At 46.3% G+C, this 26,670-nt stretch overlaps 1 protein-coding gene across 6 annotated transcripts in view; it reads left to right on the top strand.

Annotated features, from left to right (window-relative positions):
- ILDR2 (immunoglobulin like domain containing receptor 2) overlaps positions 1 to 20,570 on the top strand; it is a 38,012-nt gene extending 17,442 nt beyond the window's left edge. For 3 of the 6 annotated variants that reach the window (XM_040567239.1, XM_040567274.1, XM_040567284.1), the window contains exons 4-10: positions 515 to 571; positions 4,959 to 5,105; positions 5,857 to 6,033; positions 11,262 to 11,378; positions 13,000 to 13,210; positions 14,141 to 14,819; positions 15,345 to 20,570. In XM_040567239.1, the coding sequence (XP_040423173.1) occupies positions 515 to 571; positions 4,959 to 5,105; positions 5,857 to 6,033; positions 11,262 to 11,378; positions 13,000 to 13,210; positions 14,141 to 14,819; positions 15,345 to 15,380 (1,424 nt within the window). In that variant the 3' untranslated portion in view covers positions 15,381 to 20,570. The remainder of the gene's footprint in view (positions 1 to 514; positions 572 to 4,958; positions 5,106 to 5,856; positions 6,034 to 11,261; positions 11,379 to 12,999; positions 13,211 to 14,140; positions 14,820 to 15,344) is intronic. The other 3 variants (XM_040567248.1, XM_040567265.1, XM_040567255.1) reach the window with 3 other exon arrangements.
- The last annotated feature ends 6,100 nt before the right edge of the window (positions 20,571 to 26,670 follow it).

The raw sequence follows: 26,670 nt of genomic DNA, 5'->3' as shown, positions 1-26,670 counted from the left end.
CTGGAGCTGTCTCTGGAGCTGCAGAGTCCCACGTGGAGGGCACGACCTGTGGCTGTTCAATGCGTGTGGCTGTCAAGGGCCTTGGGTTAAAGATGTTGCACATCCTTTCAAACTACATCAGTACGTTTTTAAAGTAAACCAAATCCTTCTGTTGGAGGGATGTTGTGTGTTTCCAGGAGTTTTTTTGCATGTGTAGAGCATAACTCCAGATGAAGATACTACCTTTTAATCACACTAAGGGGATCCCCCTCTACTTGTCATTTTGTGCCTAAATCAGAGAAGCTCTGTTCCCCCCAAGCTCTGCTGAGGAAGAGATAAATTGGTAAAATGCAAGGACAGAGAAATGGCAGAGGTGCCGAGGCAGACACCAGACATTGAGCATGATGAGATCTGTGGTTGCCAGGAGTGCGAGTGGGCTGATGAGGAAGGGGACTGGAAGCTAAGGCAGGGGCTGGGAAGTGTGTTTTTCTTGCAGTAACCTCTCTCCTTCTTCTCCTCCTTCTGTCTTTTCTAGGCAGGACAGGGCTGCTTGCTGATCTCTTGCCCAGTTTTGCTGTGGAGATTATGCCAGGTATTCAGCCATTTCATCCTTTAATTATGCAGTCATCTGTCATCTTGTCTGTTTATCCCTCTGCAGCATCTTTTATGTGGTGTACGTTTTACTCTTATGTGTACTTTATCTGGTGGAGAAAAGAAAAAAGCTTGTTGCTTACTGGAAATGCACGTTGGGTTGAGAACTGAGAGCTGATGCTGGGACTGGGGGAGGAGTGGCCTTGCTGGGAGGCGACTTACAGAAATGGTTAATGCCATGCCAGGGTCAGCGTGAGAGCAGAAATGCCAGCGCTGTTCAGAAGAAGTTTCGTGTCAAGCTCTCAGCTAGAACCAAGGCAACGCTGCTCCAGCCTGTGGAGACCTCAGCAGCCTCGTGTGCCCATATGGCCCTGTACGTCATCCTCTCTCCTGCACCAGTAACTTCCCCTCCCTGGGCTCTGTGCTGCAGGTGCTGTTACAGCCATCACCCCAGATGGCAGCACAGGAAGTGCTAGAAATAGAGCACTGGCTAGCAACCCGGCGGTGGCACGGGCCCTCTCGTGCCGTGTGTCCTGGGCATTATCCTAGGTAACTCCAGGTGGCTGGACCGGCTATGAGGGATCTCTGCCTGTGACAACTCCCTTGCTAGCCAAACTAATGAGAGCCACCAACTGGGGCACTCCTTAAAGAGGAAACAGACTGCAACACGTTGTCCTTGAAAGGGAAGAGCTGTGGGAACATTTAGCCCTAGAGTCATGATCATCCCCTGACAGTGCCCAGGAAGGCATTCTTTCACACTTCTGTGCAGAAATACATCTCCATATAAATGTGTGAAGCTATTTTCAAAGCTGTCCCAGAGATGCAAATGGAGAGAAGGCAGACACTCCTCCACCTCCAGTGAAACCCAGAGCTCCCTGGAAGCTCAGCATGGCAGGAGAGGGATTGGCCTGTTCAGCATGGACAGAGGTTGATTCTCTGTTGCCTAATGCTTTTTTTTCCCCACTATTTACAGTCCTACTGGATGGGTGTACAATTCCGGTATATTGACCAGGTAGCTTTCTGGTACCCCACTGCATACGTATAAAAAACAAGGAAGTATAAAAGGCAGTAACAGACCACACATCATCTGCGTTACCTGTTAACCTGAATTAACAAAATCAGATACCCTTGCAAGCACAAACCGGTAGTTTTCAGACAGTGAGATTCATAGCGTTTCAGCTTGGTAAATGTTTACACCTCAGGGTTACACAGGTGTATCTGGAAGGGCAGTGAGAGAAGGTAACGGCTGTTGTAGCAGGGTGAGGATTAGGCAATTGCAGGTAAAACTGGTTGAACTCCCAGTTTTGTGCATTACGGAGGAGCCAGCGAGCTCTTCTGCTGTTTTCTTAACCTTATCACAGAAGCAAATGGTCTAACTCTGTGAGATCAAATCCTTTCTGTGACTGGGATATGGATTTCAAATGTTTTCTCCTGGTGCTGAGTAACATGTAACATACATACTAATCTGATCTCTTTTTATACTCCTAGAACATTTTCAGAAGGACCACAAGTACACTTACAGTGGACTTGCCGTTTGTTTTTTTCCTCCACCAGGCTTTTATCCTTTATTAGTGAACAGTTTCTTAACAGCTCTGGAGATCTGACACCTGAGCTTCATTGCATAGCTGTGGCTGGCCACTTCCGTCAGGCAGTAATATTTCATGACAAGAACATGACAGAAGAAAGCTTCTGCCCTGCTCAGAGTGGCATAGACTAGGAAGTACAGGGCTGGAAAGAAGTCTGGCTTACTATCTCACTTGCTATCCCAAGCACCGTGTTATTTCATGCTTTTCATAAGCTTAGCAAACTTAAAAAAACTTAAAAAACTTAAACGTAGCCTGGTTTTGGCCTTTCTCTCTCACATTGCATCGCCTTCTTTGATGTGCCACCGACATTACTCATAGCCTGTTTACGCTCATTTATTTAGGACCCTTAACCATAATAACTGCTTTTTCCCCTAGCATTCATCCTCCTAGCATATTTCCTGGCAGCAACTATGTCTGCTCGCAGCCTTCTTTATGACAGGCTAATGCAGCAAGCTTCTGCTCTCTCTGTGCAAGGCAGGCTGTCGAATCTGTTCTTCACTCTTGAATCCCCGCTTTGCATGAGCTCCAGCCTGAATCCATCTTTTCTTGTACAATGATGATCCGAGTTGTATAATGTCAGTAACTTCAGATGAAGTTACTTGGAGGCCTTTTATGAAGGCATTGCTTAACACTACTACTGGAAATTCCTCCTCTATGGGGCACAAGATTACAATTACATTTTTTTGTGGCTGTATAGCCTAAGTGGTTACAGTTGTCCTGTGATGGAATAGTATAGTGTGTCCTTTATTTTTGGTTGCTTTCAAGAAATGAAGTCCTGTTCACAGCAGAAACTATTCTTGATCCTTGAACGCGTGACCCTGAAAGTATTGCTGCACACCTTGAAATTCAGCATATTGCTGTTACATGTTTCTTATTGTAGGCCTGCCCAAGGACAACTTGCCCTTTCTGTAAGATATTCCAGTATTCATCTTTGTTGGAATGCTTCCCTACCTCTTACCCTTAAGTTGCATTAATGCATTCTTATTTTCTGTGTCAAGGTCATTCATGCAAACATTGAATAAGATGGCTCCTAGAACTGGTACCTGAGGAACTGTATTAACAATTTCCTATCAGCTGTTACTTTTCCATTCATGAATGCTTCCCTCCAGCTATTTCCTTATTCATTAGCTGAGTTTTTCTCAACATAGAGTAACTTCACCAAAAAATATTCCACAAGGACCAAAATTATCTGCAAGTTTAAATGAAATTCATCTGTTTCAGCCAAGAGAGAAATAAAATATTCAAAAAACATAAAATGTTTCACTTTACACTTCTGAAATGAAATGTTTTGATTTGTAAATGCCAGATCTTTCACTGACATTCGTAAGTTTGAAATTAAAAATTGCATTTAAAAAAGGCAATTATTTGTAGAAGAGTGAAGGAAAATGCCAACAAAGAAAAGGATTTTACTTCTGCTCAAACAGAACTCTGTGGATGAATCAAAAATGAGATCTCTCATTTTTGCATTTTATTAAGAACTAGAAAGAACTTGTGTTTTGGTTGTTCCAAGCCGAAGAACCTTTTCCTCGACTTTTCATCTCACTCGGCTCAGTGTCATTCCATCCTTGCGTTGCAGCCCTTGTATCAACCCTTCTGCAGCCCAAATACCGTTGTGCCAGGAGGCCCTGTAGAGAATGCTTGACTTCAGTTCAGAAAGAGTGGCCTGCTGTTTTTTCTTCTCGTGGTATAAACCCCACCCCACTGCTGAGCAGCCCCACCACTTCTTTTCTTTGCCTTCTTGCCAGCTTTCCAAGGTGGTTGAGCGACCACGTGGGAACCTCTGGTGTCTTTCCTCACAGGTTTTCCCTCACCAGCGGTCTTAGTTCCAGATAGGCTGGTGCATATTTCTGATATAAAACCAACTCCAGGCTTCCTCTACATTCAAAGACTTGAAATTTCTTGGTCCACGTGGGTTTGCTGACCATTCCCTCGATCCAGGGAATTGCCATGCGGCAGTATGCGCAGCCTTGTGCCCACCATCCCCGGTGAAGTGAAGGGCTGAGAGCTGCCCCATGGCAGGCTGGGCACCTGCCCTCAGCACGGCTGCTGCTGCTGCTACAGATTTCCTGGCAGCAGAGTTTTAGGGACCTTTTCTTGCTCCCCTTCCCATGTAATGTAAATAGAGCCCGTTACAGCCCCATCACGATTTTTGTGGACCATCCCTTCTGCCCTGTCACTTGTACAGACTTCATCTGAGGCTTCAGTGAAAATTAAAAAAAAAAAAAAAGTGGTTGTTAGGTTTCCTGGCTGGCTGCAGTGCCTGAATAGGATGTTCGTTCAGCACATTCAAAAGAATAATTGTGTGCGTGGGCCTAGCTGTGAAGGGGCAGGCCTGGCTCATTTACTGGGCTATTTATAGCCTGCTTTTCACCGTCGTTTGTCCCATTAAAACTGGAATATGGGTAGGGAACAAACACATAAGCAGGGCATGAACATGGCTGAGAAGAATGAGTCTTTAATGAGACCCAAATGCTAATAGGGCATGTCCTGCAGCATTCGTACAGGTCTGCCACAGGATGAAGGGTTTCCGTGTGGGGAACCAGAGCTCTTGCCTGCATGCTGCTTGCCTCTCAGCCAGCCAGAGAGGCTGAGAAGGGACCATATTTTGGTAGCTCTGTTTCTCACTGCCATGTGTCATTTCTGCTTTGACATGGTCCTAAACCAGGAGGGAGTCCGTTTCTATTAAAAGCCCCACCCATCTATTCTGCCCCTGTGCTCTCCACAGGGATGATGTTGCTGCTGTTCGCTTCCCCAGCGATGTGCAATCCTGTAAGTATCTCTTTTTCTCCCCGTGTTTTCCAGAGTGGGTCTTTGTGGGCCTGGTGATCCTGGGCGCGTTCCTGTTCTTCCTCCTGGTGGGGATCTGCTGGTGCCAGTGCTGCCCACACAGCTGCTGTTGTTACGTCCGCTGCCCCTGCTGTCCTGAGTCCTGCTGCTGTCCCCGGGCACGTGAGTGACCCTGTCCAGGCCTGGGACGGATCTTCTTTACCTCCTCTGCTCCCTGGCAGAACAGGAGGAGAATGTGCTAATGTTGCTTGCTTTGCCCTGAGCACTTTGCTTGACTCAAGAACTAGTTCTTGGGGAGTGAAGCATCTGACCTATTGCTCAATGCTTGAGCGCTCAAAGTTAATTACAAATGTAATTTTCTGAGGCCTCCCTGCCTTGGCAGCTGCGTCTGCTTCTCCAAAGTGTCATGCTCCCCTTCCAAAGTTGCTGTCATGTCAGCAAGTGTTGCGGGGGCAGAGCTAAAAGCATCCTGGGAGGTTTCTTCCCGACAGTGCAAAGCAGCTGCCCTCTACAACAGTGCAAAATCCTTGCAACCCAGCAAGGTTCCTGGTCAGGCTCAGGCAGATCTGTCAAGTTTCATGAGCCTCATCCCTGCAGCTTGAGACATAAGTTGTTTTTAAAGCTGAGCTGCCGCTAAGTTGTGGCAGCAGTAATGCTGGCTCTAACACGCTGGGTATCTTCCAGACGCTGGGCATCTTGGAGTGCTCACATGACATGCCCTGAGCACTTTCTAAACTCCCCTCAGTGCTATTTGAGGCTTAGAGAAATTCATATCGGCCCCTGTCATTTCACTTGTCCAGTTGTCTCCTGCTGGGTTGTCACCAATGTCAGTGGTGTGCAGGTTTCTGCCACAAGCCATGTGGTTCTGGGGGAGGCTGGCGTGATGCTGACTGCTGTTCTTTTTCTTTTTCAGTGTACGTAGCAGGCAAGGCAGCAAAGGCAGGGTACCCTCCTGCGGTCTCCTCCATGCCAGGTCCATACTACATCCCCAGTGTTCCTGTAGCTGGTGTCCCATCTCCTGCTGTGCTGATGGATAAGTCGCACCCACCTCCCTTAGCCCCAAGTGACACCAGCGGAGGAAGCCAAAATGGTAATTTGCAGTGCCAAGCACAGCATTCAGTTCTCTTCCTGGGAGCAGGGCTGGGAACGGGAGGGGTAAGCGTTGCTGATAGAGTGCTATGAACAGGATAAACGCAGACAAACCGTATTTTAATCCTGGTGCTGGCAATGACATTTGCATCCTTAGGGCCATGTGGTCAGACTTGTCTAGTGCCATCAGCAAAGTGTCTGTTTGGGGGTACTGAATTAGGCCAGCAGGGAATGGGAGGCCAGGTTCGTGCTCTGGGCCCCTTTCTAAACCTTTGCTTGCGGGAGAGAAAAGGATGAATGAAGGTGGTTGCAGAGGAGCAGAGGCAGTGGCTGTTTTCCCCTTAGAGCCAATGCCTTGCAAGCTGCTCTGTCTTGGTAAACTGCTTTTGCTGCTCTGTGTAGAGCGCTGCTTCCCCTCTGGCAGCAGTTTTTGCTGCAGCATGTTTTACTGTCCCTGTAGCAATTCAAACACAGGTACGTGCTCCCTTGTCATTTCTGCCCAAGAGCATTTGCGGCTGGATCCCCTCCCATACCTGACAGAAGTCAGTAGGTCACTTGGCTTGTTCAGCCTTTCCATTTATGAAATGTGTGTGATAAAAGGCTTCTAACTAGAAGGGAGTTATAGATCAATGTCAGACAGAGAGAATATGGGTATGGTGCTTCTATCTCAGTGAGGGTCACTTCTGCTGTAAAGGAAGTTGCCTTCAAGGAAGAAGAGGATGGCTATTTAGCCACATCCTAGCAGCATTTCAAGACTAGAGTGGCTGCCTGAACTCAAACATACTGCAGCAGCAGAAGTGACTTACCAAGATAGTCACCATACTGACAGAGTATGTTTGCCATTGATCCAGCCACGTCTGATTTGAAAGCTCTACACTAATTATCAATTGTTAAATTTACTCGTGACAGTGTGTTGATAAGACAGTTCCAAAAAGTTCCACAATCAAGTAGCCTACTCAAATAATTAAGCTTTTGGAATAACCTTCCACATTCTTCCCCTGCCCCAGTCAATATATTAACCTTTTCAGAATTACTAGAAGTATTTTCATTCAACAGTCATACATTTTTTTTCCCACCAAAATGAAAACAGAGCTCTGGAATGGTGCATTTTGAAATAGGAAATAAATCAGTCACTGATCCAAAGCAGAATGTATCCAATTCAAAAATCTTTGTCAGAAAATGATGAATGACAGCCACAGTGCTTTTTTTTTTTTTTTTCTCTTGTGCAAAATGTCACTGCTTGTAGAACATGGTGTTGGCTGTGGGAACCTCAGGGATTTTTTAAGAGTCAAATCACAGACCCAGTGCTTGTCTCTGCTGTGCTTTACTAGCAGAGCACAAATGCTGAATAAAAAACTATGGATGTGTTTAGAAACCAAATGGAATGGCCTTTAGCATCCATGGTTATTACACAGAAAAATGCATTTATTATATAATCTGAATCAAACTGTCAAGACTTAAATCTTCAACTCAATATTTGACAGGCAATACTACATAGTGCAAATTAAACTATTACTGTAGTGACTTTTAACTGTTGTGGAGAGATGACAGGTTCTTAAGCTTTTTATTTATTTATTATTTTAAAATTAATATTTATTTTATTAATATGGACAAGCCCTTAGCCTGGATCATGCTCCTGTTGTGCAGGGGGATGCACAAAGAAGGTGTTCCTTGAACTGAGCAGCTAAGGCAGGTTGATTCCCTGCACTCCCTTCCTTGTCTCTTAAGCTCCGTTATCATTCCAGAATATCCCCTAATTACATGCTGTAGAAGAGAGAACACGTTACATGGCTCTTCCAAGCTGCTTATTTGCTGGTTGGCCAGACGGCAAGCTAAACAAAACAGATAATAGTTGAATGGATAATGAAGGTCTTTGCTCAGAAGGAGCACTAATTATGGTCTCTGCATCCTCCACACAGCTATTGTAGGTCTGATCTGAAACTTGTAAAAACTTGGTATCTTTGATACCAAAAACTTCTGTCTAGTTCATTTAAAAATGGTCAATAGGATCAGAAGTGCTAGGGGATGGAAACTGGAGGATTCTGTAATCCTGGCTGCCAGTCTGAAAAGTGCAGCCTTTGCCCTAGTTAGCTTCTGTGCTTGTAGCTGACCCCTGTGAGGTGATCTAGTGAGCAAACTAAGGCACGAGAATATTTAAAAAATTTGCCTACAGTTACATAAACGCCATGTGACAAAGCTCCAGTGAAGCTTAGGAACTTGGTCCTGAACTTAGGGCTGAACAGAAAATAAAAACGAACGTTCAGTTCTCGTAGTTAGAACTGCTGGGAACACATAAGTTAGGATGTATGCTTTCTATTTTAAATGCAGTGGTTACCTGGAGACTCTGGCATAGATTCTCTAAACCATGCACATAGGGAAGCTTTTAATTCGAGAGCTGAACTCCAGACCTCCAATATAGAAAGTGAAAAGAAATAGAAAAGGATGAGAAATCACTTACTTCCTAACCACACTTGCCTGAAAAAAATAGTAGTGCTGTCCTTTCTGGGGAGGGAAACAGTTTACAGTTTTGTCTGACTTGGTTCCACCCACAGAAGAATAAAAAAAGTGTCCAAAGTTAAACAAATTAAGCATTAGAAATTTATGAACTGTTCAGGAGAAGAAAATATGCTCTAGCAGGGAAGAATGTTCCATTCCCTTTGACTTTAATGGAATGGTTCTGGACAAGTGCTTAACATCTTTGCATCTTCATTTCCTTATAATTGAGATGGGTCTAAAAATATGCAGACGTTATTAAAGGATTTTGGCAATTTATGGATGAAGAAGGGTACGAGGAAGAAGCAATAATATCTTTGAATCTCACACAAAGGAATAATAAAGAGATTTAATAAGTTGAACATTCAATATCATTGCCGGAAGTATTTAATAAATAAATGTAGAGACAAAATATGCCTTATCTGTAATGGAAAATCCTTTTTATGGGCTGCTCACAGTCATCCTTGCAGATTTAATTCCCAAGTTAATTTCTGGATGCTTACAGAATTACCCAAGAAAGTCACTTTCCTTTTGATACATAGCTGCAATAGCAAGTCAAGCATGAAGCTAGCATGAAGCCTAGCTAATTCTCCCATCGGTTCCAGCAGCTAAAGATGTTGCCCAAATAGATATTTGGCACAGCCTCAGCATGATTAGTGGTTCTTGTGCGACAAAATCTGGAAGCTGCCTGCTCAAGTTCCCCAAAGGCTATCAGTAGGTCAGAGTCATTTCCAGCTAATGTTTGGTTGTTGGCCTGTGTGAAAATGAGGTGGTAGCTCAGCTGAGCTCCTAGGAGATGCACTGGAAGGAAGAACAGCGAGAGGGCTCTTTCCTGGCAGTGTATCAGACCAGAGGTCAACTGTGATGGTGAGGCAAAGCAGAGAACTTGCACTGCTGTTGCTTATGCTGTGCCAGCTCTGTCAGTGCAGCAGGAGTCACCACTTCTGAGGCCAGTCAGTCCAACTCACCTGCAGAGACATGCTGGTCTTCCACTTTGGAAGGCAGAGGCAGGGTTCCTTGTGTTCTATAAGTCACGGTGTGCATTTACACTTATTGTACACATATTTGTGGTGATGATAAAACTGTGAAACTCCAGACTGCCATCAGCTGAGCTGTCTGGGTTTGTCCTGGAGACACATTGAAAGCAGGACTGCGATAGACCCGTGCTACATTTTAACACCTAATACCTTTCCCAAATACAAATACACTAGACAATATTTCAAGATCTAGAAATTCACTTTACATACACACAGTTAAAATCCATAGTAAAGCACTTCCTCCTGAAGCAATTCGCAGGAGTATTACAGGAATTGTTCCACCAATTCCTATGGCACAGCCATTTCTGAGGCAGAGCATGTTTTTTTCATAGTGCACAGACACAAGCACAGCAGCTTAGGACAGAAGGTGCCTAAGAATACCTGTGCCAAGTCCTTGTTCAGCCCACACTGCATACTATGCAACGTACTATCAAACCCATATGCTAGATACTGATATATCGGTGTATGGGATAAAACAGAAGGAAGAGGTTGGCTCACTACCACCGTCCAAGTATTTTTTTAAAATAGTGCGTCAAGAGGAGGGCTCATGCAACGCTGCAGTGTTCACACAAGGGAACACACTAACCCCGTGCAAGGCAGACAGGTTCGTTTTGTAGTGATAAGCGACTCATCCTTACAGCAGTGCTCTAATGAGGCTGAATTTCAGGGTTAGCTCCTTGGGACTGAGACCTGTGTTTCTGTCAATCTTCGAATAGCCCCAGGCTGAGACGTTTCTTAAACAATCTGCTATAGAAGCCTTATTTTCTTCAACGCCCTAATAGGTGGAGTTCTTTGCTTGCTGACTGTAGACTGGCCTTGAGGTAGCCAGGCTATTCATAGGCTTAGCACATAAAGTGTGCATGGAGCCAGCCTGCCAGAGTTAGAGCTGCTGTGGCTCTGGGTGTGTAGGAGCTTCTTTTCTATGCACAGGAAGGTGGCAAAGCCAAAAAAGCTGTCCAGGCTTCCCCTGCAAGTGGACTCAAGCACCTAATGCCTGTGTGAAACCTACCTATTCTGTAAAATACTGCACATAAAGAATTCCAGAGCAAGCAGTTTCACAGTTACCCAGTGACCTGATTGGCCCCATTATTGGATTTGGTATAGATCTCAGTGCGATGTGCTTTATGGGACTTTCTATGTTTCCTTCCGTGTTCTGGAGCATCTCCTACCACATGCTTTTCAACCTGTGTGAGCAGAATTCGTGGGGCTGGGGAGTGTGGAGTGCTCCTGCAGAGTGACAGCTCCCACATGCTCAGCCACCTGCTTCCCCTGCAGCCTGGGAGCTCACTACCTCTGCTGCATAGAGGAAGCCTGATCTGGCACTGCTTCTCCCATACCATGACAAATCCTTTCGGTAGTGCTAAGGAAGGGGAAGCGACTGCTACCTTCCTCCCTGCCATCCTCTGTAGGAGGTGGAATCACTGTGGCAATGTCACCACTTGATGCATTTGGCTGTACAGATCGGGTATTTCCAAGACATTTTTTGCTGTTGCTGCAAACTTTCTAAACGATGCAGCTGCTCACAACTTCACATCCCACCTTAGAGACAAATTTCTTCTGAAGCAAGGACTGACTCACTGTTTTGGAAGATGCAGCCTACCTGCCTGCAAATGTGAGCTCAACTGTAGAAGCAATGTTGTCTGAAAGTCTCCTCAAACTTAAATGTGTTTTCCTCTAAATTCTTTTCTTTTCTCCCCAGCAGTGCGCAAAGGGTACAGGATACAAACTGACAAGGAAAGGGACTCCATGAAGGTGCTGTACTACGTCGAGAAAGAACTGGCTCAGTTTGACCCAGCTAGGAGGATGCGAGAACGATGTGAGGAACAAGAATGGTTTGATTTTGTTTTTCACTGACCTGAAAAATACTCTGCAAATTTATAGCTAAAAGTTCACTGGCTTTGTCTTAAAGCTAGCCTCTAGGATATTAATCCTGGGATGGATAAAGTCTGGATCTTAGGAATCTATGGATATGTTCTGATTTTAAAGAGTTACTGCTCACCTAATAATCATCCTTCATTAGACTAAACAAGGTGTGGGAGACTCAAACTATCATGAAAATTGGCTGCTCGGGTAATTGAGCTTTTGGATCATCATGGTCTGAAAAGCCAGGTCTGTTTTGTGTGCTGCGGTGTCCACAGTATGGTCTGAATGATGCATAAAGGTAGTTTGGAGTGGGTTTTGCCCTGCAAAAGGGACTACAAGAAAGATTCAGGAAGCAAGGGGATTACCAGGAGGTTTGGTGACACTGGGCAACGTAAGATCAGAGGTACTATGTGCAGCAGCACTGGTGGCTTGGCAGTCAGACACTGCAGGTGAAAGGGAGGGGCATGATGCAAGCTCAGAAGGGAGCTTCTGCAGGGAACTCCTCACTGTCTTCCTATTGCAGGCTTTGTTTTCCTAAGTAAAGACTGAAGGGGTGTTTAATGGGTGTCAGCACAAACCCTAGTGAGGATTTGAGGATCTTTCTGCATTAGGAGACAGAGGTGCAGTGGTGGGACAGGTTATGTGCACGAGGAGGGCCTGCAGTGCTGGTGTTTGTTCTTTAGCTGTTCTGAGGACAACAGCAGGCTGGGAGGCTTGGTTCCTCCGTGCAGCATCCGACTGATGCAGAGCTAACCCATATTAGGCACTGGCAGAGGCTCTTTTAAAACAGACACGTGAGATCCTGCAAATCAATGAAGGTAGGGGCTTTAGGGAATGACATTACATCAAGGCTCTGTACAGATTAGGCATAACTAACAAATTATATGTACTTCTAAAACAGTCATTGCTGAGCACACTGTCTTCTCCACCCACAAGATTTACTATAAAAAGACCTCTCCAGATTGGTATGTCAGGCCTCCAGATGTCAATGTGCTTGACGGGGTAGAGACTGACAGTGATTCAGACAGTCTCTTACTTTTTTTTTAATTCTTTTTTCTTTTTTTTTTGAGGGGGTTGTTTTTGTTTTAACTGAGCAAGTCAGGCCAAATCCAGAGCCAGCTTGTCTCACACCAGGAAAGGGGGAGGTGGCACAATTGCTGGGATGATGCACCACCAAGCACAGCGCCCACCTCGTGAGGGTGGAGAGCTCACACGTGCTAGCGAAGCAGGGCTGAGGGGGGATTTCTGCACAAAGGCTGAACTTTGTTGTCTGAACACAAGCATCTGATGCCAGTTGAGATACCCTTAGAATATCCCATCTGGCTACTGGTTAACCAGTTCAGAAGACCTGTAGGTCCAACGCCAGCTCTGTGTCCAAACTGAGCCACAGGAGTCACACAAGGGTTTGGACCTTGGGTTCCATTTTGATTTTTTTTTTCTAATGGAGGACAGCTCAGCTTCTGTCTGAGAAATCTGCAGCCAGGCTTTCCACAGCCTTCCTGTCCTCTCTTCTCCTCTCCCATATGCTACTAGGTAATGCCTATCTCATTTCTTTTCTGCAACCTCCCCTTCAGATAACAACACCATCTCTGAACTCAGCTCTTTGCATGAGGACGACTTGAACTTCCGACAGCCCTACCGCCAGGCGCGGAGGAAACCTCTGCCTCCGGCAGGAGACCTGGATGGGGATGCTGAGTACTGGGCAGGAGTGATCGGCGGGGGCAGCACGTCGAGATCCCAGGCTGTCTCTGATTACAGAGATGAGAGGGACAGTTTCCGACACAGGTGAGGAGTGCTATGTTTTGGAGGCTACTGTATCAGCCAAAGTAGTAAGTTAAAGAGAAGGGACAGATGTACTGGTAGCTGTTCTCCATTTCCTGCTGCTCTGGTCTAGCCTAGTAGGACGGAGGGGTTGCAGCTGGAGAGAAAGGTTCAGATGGAAGATGTCTTAGATGAGGACAGAATCGATCTGATTCCTACAGTTCTGCTGAAGCCTCCCCAGCTGGGCAGTGCTAGGTACTGACACCATTCCAGGTAGGATGTAAAAGTGAGATAAATAGGAAACAAAGTCACCTTCCCATAGTGCTCCCTTGAGATCTGTACCTGATCCCTCAGGCACTTCTCAGTGCTGGTGCACTGTGTTAGGAATCACACCCCGGTGCTTTGGTGCACCAAAACCTGTATTCCAGGTCCGAAGGACTGGCACTTTGGCATCTAGAAGAGATGTCATGTGCTTCTTCCCTCATACCAGCAGCCCAGTCCCTCAAAAGCGATGGCAGGGATTTACTTCCGTCAGTACTGAGCTGTTGTGCCAGTTCACTCCCTTTAAACCTGCTTCAAAATTACCCTCCTGTGAGCTTCTGTAGCCAGGTTCTTGGGTTTTCCCAGCAGGACATACACCTACAAGTGCTGGGGCTAAGGGAAGAAAGTTCAGCCCTGCACAGCGGAGGACAAGGAAGGTGCATCCCGGGGTTAATCTCTGGTAATGTCAGGCATGTAGAATCTGAGCTATCCACACCAGGCCGCCCTTACAGTCAGCAGAGAGAAGTAGGTTTTTCTAGGATGTGATACATCTCTTCCTACGGAAGGGGATGAAAACAGGTCAGATGATTCATGCCCCAGGAGCGCCTCTTTCCCTCCGTGGTCTCTGAAGGCTGCCAAGGGGATGAGTGCAGCTGAATCCTGGTCTCTAACCCTACCTTTTCCCTCCTCCAGCCAGCAGAGATCCAAGTCCGAGATGTTGTCCCGTAAGAGCTTCTCTGTGGGAGTGCCGGCCGTCTCCATGGACGAGCTGGCAGCCTTCGCGGAGTCCTACAGCCAGCGGGCCCGGCGGGCGGACAGCCAGGAGACTCGGCGTTTCGAGCGCTCGGAGTCGCGTGGCGGAGGGCTGCACCACCAGGACAGCTCCCTGGAGGAGTACTACACCAAGCGCAGCAGGGGGAACCGAGAGCCACTGACGGACTCGGATCGGGGCTGGTCGTACAGCCCGCCCCGGAGACGGGCTCACGAGGAGAAGCACCTGCCCCGGCTGGTGAGCCGGACGCCTGGAGGGAGCCAGAAATACGATCACTCCTACCTCAGCAGCGTCCTGGAGAGGAAATCCCGGAGCTACGATGAAAGCGGTGACCGTTGTGAAACCCCCTCAAAGCTGAGCTCGCAGCCCAGCCAGAGAGGAGGGGGAACGTATTACGCCTGGTCACCACCCTCTACCTACAAGCCCGAGCCGTCGCAGCAGCAGTCGCAGCAGCCGCCGTCGTCTGACCAGGAGGATGGGGAGGACACCCTGCCTCCCTACAGCGAGAGGGAGCTGAGCCGAGGCCCTTCGTACCGGGCCAGGGAGCAGGCCTACCTCAACGCCTCTGACAAGAAGAGGAAAAAGGAGCCCAAGAAAACAGTGAGGCCATGTCTGGTGATCCTGATCCAAATACGCTGAGGCGTGAGCCGCCAGGCGGGGGTCACAAAGCAGAGTTTAGGAGCAGGGGGCTCTCCAGGAGATGGCAGAGCATGGATGGAGTCGGAGTGTGGGGAACCCCAGATAGCACGAGGAACCCTGCGAGAGACCTCAGCGGGATCATTATGAAAGGGGTGAGGTGACAGATGCCTGTGGGTGTGTGCCCACGGCCATGTGCACGTGTGCCATGCACGCCAAAGGCATCTGTCACCCAGGATACCAGCAAGTGCGAAACATCCTGCCCCAGTCCGGGCTAGTGAGGGCTGATGAGACTGTGGCTGCTGGGGAGGGGAAGCCAAGAGCTCGGGTCTTGGCCCTGAGCAAAGTGGCCTGTGCAAGAAAGAACAGGGGCGTGAGCCTGAAAAAGTTGTCACTCTCCGGTTGTGTCTCTGTCAAAGCAACATCTGTCTCTTTGTCCATTCTGTGGGTGGTTTCCTATTGACACTTGTCTCCTCTCTTTCCTCTCAGAACGATTTCCCAACGAGGATGTCCCTCGTGGTGTGAAGTTGTGGACATGTCATGTTGATGGGCTGGATACCATGAGGTGACTGTGGTGGAAAAGATACAGAGCAACAAGCAAAACAGGCCCCCGTGAACCTTTGCAGCCACCAGCCTGGGACTTAGTTTGAATCATTTATTTCATCAGGGGAGCAGAGGCTTTCCTAAGAGACAGACTCCCACGAACAGCGCCTGATCTCAGAGGCTCTGGGAGTCTGCAAAGAAAATGAGGCCAGGGCTCCCTCTGGCACCCTCCATTCTGCGCTGGAAGGCAGCCACGTCCCTACTGCCCCTGCTGCCCTGAACTACGAGCGAGGCTGCCTTTGTGCCTCTTGCCCTGTCTCACGTGCAGGGAGAGGCCCGTGTGCATACATACCTCTTGCTCTCTCTGTCTCCTCTCTTCTCTGGATCAATATCATCCCATGCTTGTACTTGGAGCCTATTCAGCATCATCCCCATGCTGGGAGGAGGCCTCGTTCTTACAGCTGCAGACCGCCTCCAGTTGATCAGGCCCTAAATTATGAAAGAAAATCTACATCATTTCAGACACCATAGAGCAGGGACTGATGAGGTGTTTCTTTGGCAAGGGCTGAACAGAGAGAGAGAGAGAGAGAGAGACAAGTATGGGCTGGTTCGTTCAATATATTTAGTTATGTTCATTTTGTGATGAGAGTTGCAAGTGAGATTGATGTATTGTTTTGAAAGTGGATCAAAGTAGCTTTTCTTGTGATGAGAGCATGATGTGTTTTCCTCCCCCATCCCCAACTGTGATTTGTTTTGATAAAGTTGCATTTCCTTGCAGCTGAGCTATGGCCCTGTAGAGCTTCAAGCTAGAACATCTACACCACCATATCAGAAGCAGTGCTCTAGCTTTGCTGGCGTTCTGCTTCCAGACCTCTCTGCATAGCGGCCTTTTTGTTTTAAAGAAGCAAAAGGGAGAAGATTGCAGTGAGAAGGCTGCAGCTCTTCATTCTATGCTATTGGTATCAGTCCTTTCTGGTCATTGTTCTCAGGCACTGAACAGAGCAGTAAGAACAACGGAGAAAGAATTAACGCTGTGGATGAACACAAGCTTTGAAAGTCACCTTTTTCAATTACAGTCGTTTCAGTCACTACAGTTGTGACATGATGTTAGTGGCTGTTGTCTCAGGAACAGCTGAATTTGGAAGTGAGTGCTTCGCACCATCTGGAAGCCTTACAATCTGGATTTCATAGGGTATAATGCAGTCATTTTTTTAATTTTTAGCTGCTAAAATCATAATGTGAGGGAGAATGGTGGGAATATTCTAAGGTCCAGTATCTTGACCGCTGTCAGGCCTAGAAACGAAGTAGTGCCATATTGTGTTATGGACATTGTCAGCCTCTGAAATTCCATCTCTCTTTTAACTCTGGAAATTTGGTAGCTACCTGGCCTCAAATTTGTTAGGTGCTCACTCTAGCAATACATTTTTGAACACTGGATTAATGAACATCACTGCAGTTCTCCATAAAAATTGCAGATTGCTTTCTGTACTACTCCTTCGCCATATGAGTTCACCAGGAATGGTCAGAGGAGAGGATGAATGATCTCCACAGCTGTCATGACATTCCAGTTTTTCACACTAGGTGAATGATACAAGGATGTCTTTCTTCTCCATGCTTCTCTAGTGGTGAGTGCAGATTTGTAAATTCTAGCCCTGGGTCTTCCAGGCCAAAGAAGGATTAGCCTGTAGGGGCATACTATACCTGTCTCTGCTTTGCATTATGGCTGGAGAGACTAAACTGTAAGTATTTTGATCTTTTCTCATCTTTAATGTACGTTCCTAGGAAAACCACAGGATGGTTAACAAAAGGCTGGCAGGTGGTTTCTATCTGAGGTCTCCAATGCCTTGAGAAGCATACAGAGCTACATTACATGCCATTTAAAATTAAATATTTCACCTCTGACATATGCTGATACAGCCAGCAAAACTTAATGTTTTGTTGGAACAAAAAACCTTGGGAACCCCTATGTTAGGATTTTAGGGTTTATCCTGCTGTCCTTTCATCAGACATCCAGCAGACCCAGGAAGCATTTTACATGGAGATTTGAATGTGTGTCTGCAACAATAATCGTGTCAGAAAGGGGGCAAAACAGCAATTTAACATTCTCTGACTACTTGTATCTTTTAAATCATTCTGAAAGCCAGAGCTTTCAAAATCTCATTTCATTTGTGTCTGTCCCTTATCTCAGTCACTGTAGTTGATTTGATCAAGCCCTCAGGAATGAGTTGTGTATATTAAAAATGCAATCCTTCCCCTCATTTATCTGAATCACTTTTGTTTGCTTGATGCCTGGTACTTTAGTGTATTTGCACACTGTGTTTAGGAAGTTGCCATTTTATTTACCTAGCATGTAGAAAAGTAGTTGTAAGCTAATTCTCTTAAGAGAACAATTTTAACCGTAGAAACAGCTGTTCGTAAGAACTGTCCAACATTTCTTTTGAACCCAAGTACCTGGAGTAGTATTGAAGATTTTATGATTAGTGATTCTACAAGTTTTACCAGATGATAAAAAATTCAGCCTCAAAAAAAAAAAAAAAGAGCAGGTCTTAATTCCCTAAATTCAGATCTGGGCAGCACCCATCATTTGGCTGTGCCTTTGCTCTAAAATTTTACATTTTCCAAATACGTTAGCAACCAATTCATATCTCCCTACACAAATCTGAAGGAATTCTCAGTTACTGATGGTGTCTGTCCTGAAGCCATCTTTATTTTTCCCACAGGAAATGTGTCTGCATTGGCACCAAATGGACCATATCAGAAAGCAAGGGGTGACGTAGAGCAGGGCTTTCATCTCCATAGCTACATAGCCCTAATGACTTGTGACTCTTGGGTAGGCAACGGAGAGGAACAGGGAGCCAGAGGCTGATGGAGGGGCCGTGAGGAGTCACTTGTTTCAGAGAGGAGGTAATGGTAGCTTTGTGCCTGCACCATCGTTCAGAGCACCTGCAGAATGCAGGCATTGGAAAATAATGAGCCTGATTACTGCACTTAATCTGACGTGGGTGTACCGGGGTCTCAAATTATAAATTTTCCAGTGATCAATTTTTATTGCTGGCATAAAATTAAAATCCTTTTCATACAGGATATGGGTGTCTGAGTCATGTCAAGGATGCAGATGGTTTTGTGGCCTTAAAATGAAGCATCACAACAGTGACTAGCTAAGAAGACAACTAAGATGATGAGTGAATCCTGTAAAAAAATTATGAGCCCTCCGAGCAACAGCAGGATCAAGCATCAGCAGTAAATCTGGATGTGCTGTCGAAAATGTTATCTGGGCTACTGAAAAAAATTTGATGGAATGGGAAAATAAATGTCAACGGTGATGACTTCTCAATAATCCCATTATTCCTTTAAGGTACATTGTAAAATTTCCGTGTGGTGGGTTTAGTGCAAATATCCTCAGACCACTCCGCCTCCACTGAAATGGAAAATTAACAAAACTAGCACCTTGAATACTTAGAAACTTGGAGGAACTCCAACATACATCAGCTGAGCCAGCCAGCCAGTATTATTCTTTTTGTTAGCATATAATATAGGGGAAAGAACTGAAACTGTAAACATCATAGCCCGAGTTATTAAGTCAGAGACAGACATCGGCAACGTGACCCAGGCCCAGCTCACCTTTTGTGAAGTGTGTGCTGTTTCCCTGGAAGGTTTCTGCTCCTGCTTCGATGCGAGGGCCCCTCAGCAGCTCACTGCATCGTGGCTTTGGCTCTGGCTGGTGACTCTGGGTACCACTGCCAAGGACCAGCAGTTACCCTCCTTCCCTGGCCTTTTTTTCTGACAAGCCCACTCTAGGTGGGTAATACCAGTTCTCCTGCAACAGAAATGAGACGAATGGTTTTGCAGCCAATGAAGACTTTAACATACGAATCTTCTTCAAAGAGTCACCTAAAACTGGCCAGAGAAATTTGTGGGAGGGAGCAGCAAAGAAAGTGTCTGGATCAGGCACCTTAAGATGAAACTGGCCTTCTAAAAATGGAAAATTCTCATTCTCAGATATTTTTTTTTCGAGGAGTTTTAGGAGAGTTAACCACACATGGATGGCACCACTGGCATGTGACCAGCCTCCTTCTGGCATTGCTCAGAAGAGCTTTTCTCGGCCAAGTTGCCAGCCTACTCCTACAGTTGCAGGTTGCCTTGAGCACAGTGACTGCTCCCTCTGCACGTACTCGGAGGGGTCTGTATGTCTCATTTAGCCCAAGGTCCCCTCCAAAGCTGCTTCTCTGAAGAGATGCAGGGCAGCCCCTGGGATGTACAGATAGGGATCCCTAAGAAGGAGCAATCACAAAACATTTTGCAAGCCAAACATAGCCACAAACTTTTATAGGCACATGGACACAGTGTTTATCATGCCTGGGCTATTCTGAAAATAAAGACAACGTCATGGAGACTGTTCCACTGAGGAAATGTGTAGGTCTACCTTCTTTTTTCTCTAGGGGCCTTTGACATGAAGTTGTGGGGGAGGATCTGCTCTGTGTCACTAAATACAGGTTTGGGACATGTGGAAATGAAAGCTGAAGTGGATATAGCTCATTCCTTGACTGGGTCTAGGAGCAAAGAGGCCTTCGGCATAAGCCAGGTGCTGCAGAACTGACCCCGGCTCCTGAAACCTGCGGTACAGCACTGGCATAGGCGCTTTCTGCTGCAGCTGTGCCACTGAATTCATCCTCATCTTCACTTGGGGCTCATGAAGCCACTTTCCCATTGCCTGGGAGATCAGGAAAGCCATCCCTGTACATAATGAGATGTGTCGGCTATCAGTTTTGATACCACCTCAAAAATGCCAGCTGAATTACCAGCATCAGACACAGAACAATCTTAAGAATAAAGTTATCTGCTTCTAAAGGAAGGAATCTGCCATGACTCCCATTCAAGTTCTCTTGTGATCTTCATAATTGCTTTTGGACATTCGCCCCAGCCTCTGCAGGGACCTTTTCCAGAAGGGACCTTTGCCTCCTCTCCCTTTCTGCCTGTCATTTTGTGTCATGCTTGTAATCCCTCTCTGACCACTCTGCTTGCCTTGACTATTTTCAGATAACCTTCAGCTTCACACCTAAAGGTTCCAGTCAGTTTAGATGTGGACCAAGTGGTACTTTGAAAACAAAACAAAACAAAAACAAAACAAAAACCCACAACAACAAACACCACCAAAAAAATAAAAACAAAACACTATAAAGGCAAAAAGTACAGAAAACACAAAAGGAAACCCCAAACCTGCTATATATTTTGTAAGCCCAAGCAAGGATGTTACTGGAAATATTTTAAAAATTCTAGCTGAACACAATTTCAAAACAAGTAAATATTGTTTTCAACCCCAAGGCAGCTGCAGTAAGCTCTGGAGTGCAAACAACAGAAGCAAATCCCTTCAGATTTCATTGTCCTTGGTGAGAGCAGTGGCAGAGGGATGCAGCGTTTCATGACTCATAGAAAGCAAATGGGATTCCAAGATGCTATTAGTTACATCTGAGTTTAAAAGCATGAATTAAAAGTTGACAGGCTCATTTAAAAAACAAAACTCAGGTCAAGGAAACGGCAAGGTTTTCATCTCCAGTGCCTCTTGGTGGATCTCTGCCACACCTGCTCACTCTGAGAGAAAAAACTTTTTTTTCCCCTGCAAAGCCTTTACTTGTGCCCTGAGAACCACGTGCCCTCTGTGCCCGAAGCACCAAATGAGTGTGCAGGTCACAGGAGGCTCTTGTGCACCCAGTCCCCGTCACACCCATGGAGCACCAGCGCTGTCCCCATCACGCATCCCAACAGGCGGCCGTGGCTCCGCTGTACAAACCATGCAGTGTGGAGTGCTGGGTGGGAGCCAGGTGCCCTGCTGCCACGGGCTTTTCACAGACCCTGTTGAAATCCCCAGCCAGGGATATAGTCTTTTTGCTGTTTATCAAAGAGCTGTGTTTGTTTTGTTTTCTATTTTTTATTGTGGTTGCTTATCTGCAACAACTATTTTTCCCCCATTATGCAGTGAGTGAGTGGCTTTCTTTGCTGTACTCAGCTTTTCCTATTTTCCTTAGATTTCCTTTCTCTCCTGTAATTAATCTTCAAAATGGGGGATGGTGATAAGAAAGACCTAACAATGCTCTGTACAATGAAAATACAACACTTTTATAGCTTTTTGGGACACATCCTCATCCCCAATTACCAAGCATTATACATTTACCATGCTTGCAGTTTCACAGTTGTTGCTTTTGAGTTGTCACCATGGCGAATAAAAGCAGGAAAAGCTACCACTAATCTGCCTTTTTATTATCCTGCAGGCAAAACAATTTGCCCACTTTTTGCTAAGAAATGAGCAGTTGACATGAGTGGTTTTCAACCTTTTTTGATTAATGGATGATACAATAAAAATTTTCTAGTGGAGCATCAGAGCCCTTCATAAATATCCTAGCTCATGGCGTAACATAAAGGAGCACGTTCTGCCCACCCTCCCTTCATACATGAAATGCCTTGAAGTACCCTATGGGGCTTCACTGGATTCTTCCCTGGTTTTGCAGACCTAAAAGCTTCTTCCCTGCAGATTTTATTGAGAAACTTTACCTTTTTTTTCTACAGACACGTTCTCATTTTGGCAGTTTGACCTTTTTGTCCTTATGTCTGCAATACTGTGGATTGATGGTTCTCCTCTCTCATAAGCAAGTACCTTCATTCAACCCCTGTCTCCCTGTTGTAAATAACGGATGTGGATTCTCACAGTTTGTGGGTGTAATCTGAACAGCATTTATGTGTTCAGATCGCTATCTGCCAGGCAGTGCCAGCAGACAGGTGCAGGAGAAAGAAGGGCGTGCAGCACCGACGGTGCAAGGACCGTCATCTCCCCGCTCTTCAGTTGCCTCCTGTGAAGTGGGAAGCAATGCAGAGCCGCCTGCTCCCTAGGGCAGTGCTGGTCAGGCCCTGGCGAGCCCTGTCCCACTCCTGCTGCCACTCACAAGTGCTGGGCTGCGTCGCCAGCGGTCCCACTATGCGCTGAGCCCATGCCACGGCTTCTTTCCTTGGCAAACGTGGATCCAGACACAGGCTCAATCCTCACATTCATACCCTACCAAGCCAACAGCCATGTCCCCCGGCCTACAGACACCTGTAAGCGAGCTCCATCCTTGGAGACCCACCAGGCCCCTCAGCTTGGAGCACAGTGCTGAGGGGACACACCCCTGCCCAATGCTGCCCCTGACCCCTCTGTGCTGGGGAGAGGACTTAGGGGGACTCGATTCTGTCCACACTTGACCCGCAGCTGCCTGCCGGCCTGGTCACCCACTTTGCTTTTGGACGCCCCCTCACACACTGTGGGGTGGCTCAGGCCTGGACCCTGCTGCTCCACTGCTGACGATGGGGACAGGCACCCAGAGGCCATGTGGTAGTGGCCCTGTCCATGATCCAGGCCAAGGGCTCAGAGGCTCTGACAGCTGTGCTGGTGTCTTCCAGCCACCCCCTGTACATATGAGGCTGCTCTGTGTTCAGATCCAGCTGGGCCTGCGCACTCCGCTCTAGGTGCGGGTTGGTGTTTCAGGCCCATTTCTAAATTAGAGAAATGAGCATGAAAAAAAAAAGCCTCACATGGCAAAGGACCACTTATTACAAGAGGCGTTGTGCTTTCAGTCAGTCCTCAGTGCGTGGTAGAAATCCTTCCTGGTTACCTCCCAAGTTCGCTTCCACCAGCCCCTCTCCAGAGCAGCTGTTGGTGATTTTTTTGTTTCCCTTTTATAACATCTTCTCTGTGAGCAACAGATTTGTCAGCATATTTACCTCTCAATAGGTACTCCAGGGTAGCAAGAGTCTGAGCTCCAACTGGATGCATTTTATACTCGAGAGCCTGCTAAATGGTTAATTTATTTAGAATCACAGAACTATAGAATGGCTTGGGTTGGAAGGGACCTTAAAGGCCATCCAGTTCCAGCCCCCTGCTGGGCTTCTCCATGGGCAAGGATGAGTCCCTTGAAGTACCCCATATCCTGGTAAAGGCAGAACCTGTTTCTACAGGCCTCAGTCCTGCTCACCTTGGACTTACAAGTTTTGGCAAGGACTTTAACCTCCAGGAAGGTGGAGATCAGGTAAAATTTAAAATGCTAAAGACTTTACCTCTTACAGATATACTGTCGTGCCCTACCTATGGACAGCTGCACCTATTTGTCATCACTAAATTGATGTACAACCACAGAAAAGACACTGGTGGTCCTTGCAAACAGCATCCCTCCTGACTGGAGGATGTAAGGCATGGCTAAAGCAAGTCAGCCAACAAGCACTGCCCAGAGGCTTCTGGTGCTATGGGACTGGCATGGCCCCACCTGGCTCGCTGCTACTTGCCATAGACTCCCCTTAGGGAGCAGCCCCCTGCCAGCACCTTGACAAGGAGCACCTGCCTCTCGTCTTCAGACCAGTAACATTCTGCAAGGAGGATGAGCTTAGCTATGTAAGCTCTTCCTGGTTTCTCTTTGAAGTTTTTGGCAATTTTAGACTTTGAAGGATAGGCCTGTATAGTTAAGTTTGAGAAATACCTACCTAAAATGCAGGACTTTAAAAGTCTTTATGTGTACCTGGTTACTGTGACTAAGCGTGTGCTGAAGGGATGTATGGGCCTGCTACCTGGAACAGTTTTCTTTAGGACTTGGAGTTCTGCCACCTAGTGCTGAAACCATCAGCAGAGTCAAGTGCCCAGGATTTGTGAGGAAGTGAAACAACTCAAATTAGCAAAAGCAACCTGCAAGCATCTCGGTGCAGACTATTTACAGAGACTGCATTGTGCAGCGCCAAATGATGCAATGCGGGACCTGCATCTCTGCTGAACAACTGAGCTGCCAAGACTAAGAGGAGAGCGATTTGTCCCGTGTACAAATATGCTTTCACCTATGACCGGTGTGACAGAACATGTGTAGGTAGCAGACTTGGAGACTAAGGTACACTTTAAGTAGCGCTGGAGGAGCGAAATATGTTGTTGTTTTTTTCTCTAGAAACATGTTTTTATATATAGTCATTTTTGTGTTTAGTTTCTAAGCAGAGAGATCAGAGGCTGCCTTCTGTTCAGCCCAATATGGTGCCTGAATAGGAAATGTCACTCCCCAGTTTCCATAGCATGCAACTCAGGCTGGTTCTTGTAAATAGCTGTAAAAGGAAAGTTATTGCAGCAGAGCTCCATGAACGGCCTGCTCTCCTGATATGAAACACTTCTTAATCAAGATAAGATACCATATTGTAGCTGAAACAAAAGTGTCTCAACTTCCCTCATCATAACAAGGAGTGGAGTTACAGCGCTCCCAACAGCATGGGGTATTAGAGGCCTTCAAACAAGTTAGAAGTCTAAAAGTTTCAACATGTGGGCATGTGCAGCACAATTTTCAAAACAAATTTGAAAAGCATTAGCATAATTTTATATTACTCCGAAGATCTTTGAAAGGAAAAGTGCAGGTAGTATTGCCTGGCAGACCTGAGATCTGGGCCCTTCTGTGAAACGCTCCACTTCACTTGTAGGCAAATCAATAATAATAATTAATTAAATAAAAAAACACCCACAGCCTTTGCAGCTAAGCTTAACTGGTTCCTGTTTGAGCATCTCAATTACTCTGATTTCATGATTAATTTTGTTCCAATTAATAGCAAACCATGGTCAAAATATTAGATAAACTGTTTAAGCTACTGAGGGAGGACACTGTTTGTGAAGCAGCTGGTAGTGAGAGCCTGGAGGAGGACAGGAAAGCAGCTGACTTCAGATAAGCACTAAAAGCAAGCACAGGAGTAAAATCGGATGTGTATGCTGGTGTACTTCAACACATCAAGTGGCAATGCAAGGAACTGAGAAATGCTGCATGAATGTCGATAATCTTAGCTGATTGATTACTCGGGTTATGTCTGTACTGGTGTATAATGTAGTCCCAGGGAGTGAACACAGGTGCCCAGTCCCTGATCATCTGCACTGCATAACAGATTTGTGCACTTCTGTACTGTATTGCAGAGTGAAATTGCAACAGTCCACAAGCAGTAGCTCTTAATTGCTCCCAAAGGGCCACCAGCTGATCAGGGCTGTCCGCTAGGATATCCTGCAGGAGTGACACGTCTTGGAGAGCAGGGAACAGATCTACCAAGAGCAACATGTGGGCAGTGCCCTGTCTAGCTAGATGGCAACCTGGCACTTAGGTAATGTGAGAACCAGCTCTCCGAAATCATGCAGCAGTTACAGGCAACTCCTCACAGCATTTTAGTTGCCTTTCCTGGAAGGAGGTTGGCCCCACAATGGCCTACTGCCCTTCCTGCCTGCTGTACCTGCTGAATGCGTGACTAAGAGTATATATATGAAGGGTGCAGGAGAGAAAATGTCCTCAGCTGTTGTTTCTTAATATGCTGACATTTCAACTCAGAGGCGAGAGAGGTTTTCAGCCAGTTTATGGGGGAGAAAAGCAACTGCCACTTAGAATCAATAACCTTTTGGATAACAGGACATGCACTAAGGGCACCAGAAATGAATTGTAGTTTCCATCATGCTGTGGCACTGGGGGTACATGTCCTCCCACTGTGGCTGGGGGAATGCAGAAACAATAAAGGCAATGTGTCAGGCCTTTCCAGGTCTAAGGTCTAATCTTCCCTAGAAACATTGATGAAAAAAACAGACAAACCCAAACCTGTAACAAGGAAACATCTTAAATGATGTCTTGTTTGGGAACTAACAACAGTACTGGCTATGTTATTTATTTGCTTGTTGGCTCATCCATTTTTCTCTGTCACCAAGCCCCTCAGTGGTATGCACCCTATTGCTTGTGAGGCTGTGGTCTAGACTGAACTCGTGCAGTTTAAAATGAACTCTCTGAAGTCTTTCATTTTAAAAATGTGGATCATTTCATGGATTTGATTTAGGGCACTGCCATGTGAACAGTTAGTCCGCACAGTTACATTAATTCAGGCTCTAGGGGAGAAGGTGGGAGTAGAATGAAACCAAATGACTTAAACCATCTCTACTGCCAGTGGAGCATGAAGCTGAGCCCTCCACGACACCAGCTGGAGGTTAAGGGAGGTGTAGATGTGCCCGCAGTACTCAGCCAGTAATTCCAGTCACATTGCTTTTGCTCACAGCTTGTTGTTTTCCCCAGGATCCTGTGCTCTTTGAGATGGGCCTTCTCCTGGCCTTTAGTGATAACTGCTATTTGGGAGCTCATCTCCATCTGAAAGCTCACTGTTAGCATTAGGCCCATAAGCAATGCTGAAAATAAAAATTCTATAGCACAACAGATTCAATCACTTCATTTTCTTGCCTGAAGCACACGGTGATTTCTTCCCCTGTTTG

This window comes from Cygnus olor, chromosome 1 (genome assembly GCF_009769625.2).
Source record: "Cygnus olor isolate bCygOlo1 chromosome 1, bCygOlo1.pri.v2, whole genome shotgun sequence".
Classification (NCBI taxonomy): domain Eukaryota; kingdom Metazoa; phylum Chordata; class Aves; order Anseriformes; family Anatidae; genus Cygnus; species Cygnus olor.
The sequence above is the reverse complement of the archived record's forward strand: the minus strand, read 5'-3'. Positions and strand labels throughout refer to the sequence as shown.